This window comes from Mytilus californianus, unplaced genomic scaffold, assembly GCF_021869535.1.
Source record: "Mytilus californianus isolate M0D057914Y unplaced genomic scaffold, xbMytCali1.0.p SCAF_1, whole genome shotgun sequence".
NCBI classification, from domain to species: Eukaryota; Metazoa; Mollusca; class Bivalvia; order Mytilida; family Mytilidae; genus Mytilus; species Mytilus californianus.
The window spans coordinates 63797119-63805397 of record NW_026262581.1 but is presented as its reverse complement, the minus strand read 5'-3'; the positions used below and the strand labels follow the sequence as shown (position 1 = coordinate 63805397).

Below are 8279 nucleotides of genomic sequence, written 5' to 3'. Positions count from 1 at the left end.
TTTATACATCCCTGGCACTCAAATGTTTTGTTTTGGTTAGAGCATTCCTGATGAAGGTAATTCAAGAAAAGCGCATCGGAAGCACGAAATATATTAAGTGTTATTTTCATTTTCTACCTGTTTTTATGCCTATTTTCAGTATAAGTTATAGTAATAGACAACTGTTAATGTGTTGTATGTATGTGTATCGATATCAACACAATTGCATATCACCACATGTATGTACAAGCATATATTTTCCTGTAATAACGATTCACAAGAGACACAAGAATGCAAGTCTTATAAATGTATTTTTCGGATCAGCATGTAATTAACCCTAATCTGAATCTCGAATTTCGAGAATACATGTAAATAAGTACATGTACATGTAAATAATCATATTCTATGAGAAAAACGAAAGTATACCATTTGAAAATAAGTTTAATAACATCATATTACACATTACAATTTGAAGAAATATTGCACATCCCGCTTAACTTTTAAAATAATTATCAACACAGTGCATATACTTTTGATGTATTTGACTGTTTCCCCTCTTCTATCATACACCCAACCCATAAACATCCTTTTTGGTCTACACAAACACTTAAAGGGGGACTAATACCTATCTTAAAGGAGTTCAAATATTGTATCAAAATTCCGGTCTTATCAAGAATATGAATAGCAAAGTCACTAGGATCAGCTACAATAATACAACCATTATTGTCACAAGCTATACTCATTGGTATAAAGTCACTGCAAGGCTGGCTTGGATTTCCGTCATACGTGAACTTTAAATTTCCTTCTTTATCAAGAACAACGATTTGTCCGAGGTATACGCCTGTTCTATTTACGACACAAATGTCACCATTTACATTTTCAGTTACTCTATATGGTAAAATAAAGAGTTTGAGTCCGTGACTACCATATTCAATTTCCTTAATGAGTTTTCCAGAGTCATTCATTTTAATTACTTTTCGTGTGGTCGTTTTTGTAACCAAGAAATTTGATGCATCAACAACTGTCACCAGTATGTCTCCTGATCTTGTTACATGGATACCCTCTGGAAAAAGAGGCATGCAGCCACGAAACGTAGATATAGTTCCATCTTTTCTCGACAGTTTCTTTATTGCACAATCTCCAAACTTAGTGAAGAGGATATCTCCTGATGACAACACTGTCATATCAGAGACTGGCATATCGTATTGTTCCTTAGATTGTATTTTATCATTGCACGCGAGACTACGGACTGGTGACCTGTTCCAGCATCCTATCCAAACTGAGTTTTTCTCATCACAGCAAATAGCATTAACAGATGGTATATCAGCGTCATACTCATGTTTTTTGTCAATTACACCTTGTAGAATGTTGGTTTTTAATTTTGTGGTCGTTTCTGTAGTTTTGACCTCTGGTTTAACTCTTGGAGTGTCCAAATTGATAGATAACAACTTTGGAGCTCTATAAACTGCTGCTTTAGTTACATGCACTACTGCTCGAAACCTGCTCGGACCTTCCCTTGTTTGTTTTTGAGTTTCGAAATTTGATACTTTATTTTTCTGTAATTTCCGAGCATTTGTAATTTTCTGGAGAATCTTCTTTCGGTTCCAAATAGAACTTGTTTTATCTGTAGATTTCTTAAAAAAAGACGCAAACTTAGTTTTTTCTTGTGGATTCATTGTGATCGTTCTTCACACGTTTGATCCACACGTTCAGACTGCAGCAAGAACTGTTATAGGTTGGCTTTTATACGAAAGGTACGACCAACTTCCTGTCAACAACCAAACACGAGACGCGTGATATTTGGGCCTTAATATAGACCATTGTGTCTGTAGATAAACAATGATATCTTAAACAAATCTTAATATATAATGATAATCCGATACTCAATCAAAAATGTACTTATTATCCCTCAATTGATTTAATATCGCCTACACCTGCTAATGAATGAAGTAAAGGTCAAAATGTATCTTTATTCGATCACATATTAAATCTAGAATGATCTTTTCTGCGTCATTAAACGGTCTACCTATTTAAAGTCCTATATCATGGTCAGTTTTTAAAACTTTCGATTCCGTCTTATTGAAAATGTGATTACTGCATGAATGATCTACAATCAAAGTTGTTGCTTTAACATCAGATTAAATACACAGACAATTTTCTTCAAAACTGTTTGAAACCAAAGAAAAAAATATGACAGAAGAGCATTTTTTAAAATGATACTCGCCGAGTCTTATTAGTTTATAGTTGATTACCAACCAATATGACATCCAAAGTATAAATGCATATACATTGGAATCTGTGGGAAATATATAATGATGTATTAGACATAAACACGTGAAGATGTCATGAAATAGAAGTTCCTTCATTATATAAGTTCAAAAAGAAAGAAATATTCTGTAATATTCAGTATTTCCTCTGTAACAGTATTTGTTCCTGACGGAATAAAGATTATAGAATATTTGTTCCAACAGGAACATATACTATGACATTGTTTATAACAAGTTTCAAGTGGAACTTCTATTAAGCGGAACGGAGATACGTTACAAATAGCTATATGACTAAAAGGGGCCTGAACAAATAGCCAAATTCACCTAAGGTCAAGTTTGCCTGAATGAGTTGGAACCGTAGTTTCTTAATAGTTTCTTAATTTATCAACAGGGAATTTAAGAAACCATAGCAGTACCGAAGTACTAACTACTGAGTTGATGATGCCCTCGAGGACTAACAGTCTACAGGCAGTGGTGTCGACCCATTTCTAGTTAATGAAAATAATACTTAATAATTTTGTGCGTCCGAATATTATACATGTTCTGAATGATATTGTGAGTTAACCCTCTTAAAAGAGAGGCGAAAGATACCATAGTGACATTCAAACTCATAAGTCGAAAATAAACTGACAACACCATGGAAAAAAAAAGACAAACAACAGCACACAAAACACAACATAGAACACAAAACACTGAGCAACACGAACCCCACCAAAAATCGAGGATGATCTCAGGTGCTCCAGAAGGGTAGGCAGATCCTGCTCAACGTGTGGCCCCCTTCCTCATTCTCCCAAAAGAAACATTTTATTGAATCAAAATGTTTTAAGTTACCACACGTTTCACTCGCTAGTTTGCGGTCTACTCCTTGGTGTTTGAAGTTGTACCGAGCGAGGTGTGGTCACCTGTCTAGGAGTCCGGTTATCAAAACTGCGCAGATGTTGTTATGGTCCTATGACAATATGTCAAATATATTTTGACTAGAATTGTCTAATAAATTTCATCAACCTTACTGATAATTTGTATTCAAGATAAGGAAAGGAATGCCGAAATGATAGAAATAATGCGTGTTCATGAGGGTACCTGAACACCGTTTAGGCGCCAGTGTTTAAAGAATTTGATGTTATTGGTTGAACCGGTTTTCTCTGTTCGGTTGTGCACTGATTTTTTTTTACAGACTCGATGTGATTTAAAGCTTGACATATTGTATGGACCTGTATAATGTTACACTGTATACTGACCTATGCTTTGTTTTGGTGTCGTTGGGTCAATGTCTCATTCATATATGCAACACACATATTATATTTGTCTAATTTATACCCTAGAATCTTTCAATTTATCAGCTTAATTTTTATCCAGTCCAGTGATCTTTATGATGTGTTAATTGTTGCTTACTTTACGTCTAGTGGCAGATATTTCATGCATATTCAGGACGAGGATCTTCAAGAAGTAGCTGACTAAACGACATGCTGCAATTCATAAATGCATGCACACAAAGGTTAAGGATCTCTTAATGTGCAATTGTCCCATTGTTTTTTTTTAACACATCTCCATATCAATGTCTATCAATGTGCGTGTCATTACTCACAGGTGAACTACACATAACAGTACAAATGTACAAAACTTCAGGGTATATCAACAACCAATATTCATTTATACTTTGTACTGACAACTTTAATGGAAAACTAAAACTCTGATAGCAAACATTTTTTCCGGATAAGGAAAATAAAAACATAAAAGGAAAGGCCTGGGGTTAGGAACTCCCTGTTCTTTGGATTGTTTTAAAATCGCGTAAAAGCAGTAATTATAATGTCGGACCCCGCCCTTTTTACCACATTTCAACACTCTCTCCTTTTTCCAATACCTTCTGGATCCTTTACTGATAAGATTAGCGATCAAAAATGCTACTGTGAATTAACTCTTTATTTGAAACTCTCCATTCATACCACTAGAAGAACAGCTATTATTATCATCGTATAGATTGAATAAATTATCGTTTTTTGAATGAGAGTGTGGTAAGATTAAGAAAAAACATGAGGTCTTGCTTTAAGATGACAACTATTTAGAACTTAGCAAACAAACATAAAAACTAGTGTTATGTTCTTTTTTTTATGGCACCATTTGCAACGCTGTTATAACAGATTTGTTATATATTGTTAGAATTACAGTTTATTACTAAACTAAGTAAAATGGACCAAAGCCTCAAATAACCGGGTTGCAGTATTTGTGACTAATCCATGTAGAATGTGTACTCTGTAGTTGCACTTTCATGAAGGTTGTAAATTTTGATGGAAAATAATTTTACAAGTCTGGGAAAATGTCAAAGAAAATCATCAAGTAATTCCATAATATCAGGTGCACAATTTCAACATATGTATAATCTTTTTATGAAGTCTTTGGGAACTTGGTTGAAAACTGTAAGAGAAGTTGCAAACTATACCCTCTTTCATAAATTTTGCTGAAAAATGACCAATATCCAAAGTATAGAAAAATGAGAAAAAATGCCCTAAACAATTTCGTAATAACAGGTGCAAAAACATATGTGTAATCTTCCTGTAAAGTGTAAAGGATATGGATTGAAAACTGTAGCAGGGGTTTATTATTACACAATACTTGTATACAAAATTAGGAGATGTGGTATGATTGCCAATGAGACAACTATCTCACAGTTAGTATGAAGTGTAGTAAGCAATTATAGATATTATTAAGGTACTTTCACCTTTTTTCACATTATTTTACACAACTGATATATTGAAACCATGTCAGAAGATTTAAACCTCAGATATAACAAGGATTAATATGATTTTGAAATTTATTTTTATAATATTTCGTACATAAACGACAGTGCATTATAAGCCTCATAAGGCTGGTTGGTATACATATACATTATTATTGCATTTTGACTATATACATATGTCTAAAATTTTGATATATGGTATTGCATGTACATGTACCAAGTTGTACCTTAAAATATCTATCTATCTACAGGCCAGCGTACGGCCTTCAACAATGAGAAAAACACATACCGTACCGTCAGCCACAAAAGGCCCGAACAATTCAAACAAGGAAACTAACGACCTAATTTATAACAGAACAATTTACGAAGAACAAATATCACAGACTGAAACCAACGACAACCACTGTACTACAAGCTCTTGACTTGGGATAGGCACATAAACAATGTGGCGGGATTAAACAATTTGTGAGCGCTCAACCCTCCATAACCTTGGATACGACAAAAGAACAAACAGGTACCATATTTCAAGAATTATACTGTATGAAAAATTACTAAGTTACTCAGTCTGGATAAATGAGAAAAAAAATCTTCAAACAATACCATAATAACAATTACACAACTTCAACATATGTGCAATCTTCCTGTGAAGTGTCAGGTATCTGGGTTGAAAACCGTTGGTACGAGTTGATTACACAAATTAGGTACCCACTTTTCCCAGCTCGCCCGCCCATCTGCCCGACATCACCATACTATATAATCCGGTTTTGGAAGCCGGAATTTTAAGTTGAATAAATCTAATATAAACAGCAATAACTGTTTTTGTTACATTAATTTGAATATACTGGTTTCCCACCGGATAATGTATATAAAAAAATGCGACCAAAGATATGTGGTGCCTTATTATTGATTTTCCTTTTTTGGACGACGGTTACCCTTTTTTAATGACATTTGACGTTAAGCACCCGACAATCAACCAATTTACCCTTTTTAAATGTTGCCTCACATAATTACGTTAAGGCTTCCAATGAAAAACTGCCAAAAATAGCCTCATTTTGAGAAAAAGTAATTTTTAATTTTTAGATATGAGCCGAATTCAACTCCAGAAATATTTTGTATCAGAGTATTTATAAAAATATTGTAAGACGTCTAAAATATCTTTGTAGACTTTAGCTCCTATCTAAAATTGTTAAAACTTTTTGTAAATTGCAATTTTAGGTCAAATATGTCAGTTTTTTTCAATATGTTTACGATGTAACAGTGACATCACAGCTGACATTTCTGTCATAAAGCGTCCATATTTAATAATCGTGTTCATTTATCGACAAAACTAGTGTGTTTCGATGTCGCAATACACTGGTGACATTTTAAAAGGTAACAAGATATGGACTAGCCCAATATTCTACAAAAAAATTGAAAACAACACGTTTGATAATTTCTTGCGTCCGAAGCGCTTTTCTGGATTTTCTACAAACTGTTATCAGTCTGCCTGCTTGCCAGCCTTGCCAACTTGACAGCCTACGTTTACTTTACAGCATTACCTGCATTTAAATGATAAGCTAGTTCGATTTTAGAATGAACTGTCAGAAGTCACAGTTCTAAACGAAGTTAAACAAAAACGCAAACACAGGTCACCATCAATTTGTTGCTGTAATCGCGACACAGATAGGAAAAGAGATAGTTAGATAGTCTCGAGATGTAAACCTATCCGACATTTGTAGTCATAAGATACTAACCAGACAAAGTCTCTTAAAGCTACATCCCCCACTTCGCGTCATAATTCATGACGTGGTCAGCTACAGTAAATCAACCTACAATGGTACAGGATACCCCATCCCTGGCATCGATAACTGCTACTGTTCAAACCCCTGTGATCAAGGTCACCATACACAACCAAAGATAGACCAGTCGCAAAGCAATTGCATTTGATAACAAGATCATCACCAGCCTATGTACCAATAGGTGAAACCATTTTGTCAACAATCAAAACCAATTCAAAACTTTCATTAAAAAACGACGATTAACCATTACTGATCTCCCGTGAGAAAGACGACGATAAACCATTACTTATCTGCCATGAGAAAGACGACGATAAACCATTACTTATCTGCCATGTCTCGGCATGAGAAAGACGACGATAAACCATTACTGATCTGCCATGAGAAAGACGACAATAAACCATTGGTGATCTGCCATGAGAAAGACAACGATAAACCATTACTAACTTGCTATGAGAAAGACGGAAATAACCATTGGTGATCTGCCATGAGAAAGACGGCAATAAACCATTGGTGATCTGCCATGAGAAAGACAACGATTTACCATTACTGATCTGCCATGAGAAAGACGACGATAAAACATTAGCGATCTGCCATGAGAAAGACGACGATAAACCATTACTGATCTGCCATGTGAAAAAACGCTAATAAACTATTACTGATCTGCCATGGGAAAAACGACGATAAAATATGTCTATTCTACAATGGTAAGAACTACTATAAATTATTACTGATCTGCCATGAGAAAAACGACGATTACAATTACTGATCTGCTATCAGGAAAACGACGATAAGCCATTACTGATCTGCCATGAGAATGACGACAACAAACCATTGCTGATCTGCCATGAGAAAAACGACGATAAGCCATTACTGATCTGCCATGAGAAAAACGACGATAAGCCATTACTGATCTGCAATGAGAAAGACAACGATTAACCATTACTTATCTGCCATGAGAAAAACGACGATAAGCCATTTTTGATCTGCCATGAGAAAAACGACGATAAGCCATTACTGATCTGCAGTGAGAAAGACGAGGATTAACCATTACTGATTTGCAATGAGAAAAACGACGATAAAATATTTCCGATCTGCGATAGGAAAAAATACTAAAAACCATTACTGATCTGCCGTGAGAGAGACGACGAGGTTGAAATAAACAACAAATCAACCACTACTGATCTGCCATGTTAAAAACGACAATAAACCATTACTGATCTGTCATGAGGAAAACGACGATAAAACATTTCTATCAAAATGGAAAAATTTCTATAAACTATTAGTGATCTGCCATAAGAAAAACGACGATTTACAATTACTGATCTGCCATAAAAATAAATGACGATAATCCATTACTGATCTACCATGAGAAAAACGACTATAAACCATTACTAATCTCCCATGAGAAAGACGACGATAAACCATTACTGATCTGCCATGAGAAAGACGACGATAAACCATTACTGATCTTCCATGAGAAAGACGACGATAAATCATTATTAATCTGACATGAGAAAGACG

The 8279-nt window shown here is 34.8% G+C and overlaps 1 protein-coding gene across 1 annotated transcript; it reads right to left on the bottom strand.

The window, feature by feature from the left end:
* Nucleotides 1–402: 402 nt before the first annotated feature.
* Nucleotides 403–1722, bottom strand: LOC127706338 (uncharacterized). Its single transcript, XM_052210883.1, has one exon. The coding sequence runs from the start codon at nt 1653–1655 to the stop codon at nt 492–494; it is 1164 nt and encodes a 387-aa protein (XP_052066843.1). The 5' UTR covers nt 1656–1722; the 3' UTR covers nt 403–491.
* Between the last annotated feature and the right edge of the window lie 6557 nt (nt 1723–8279).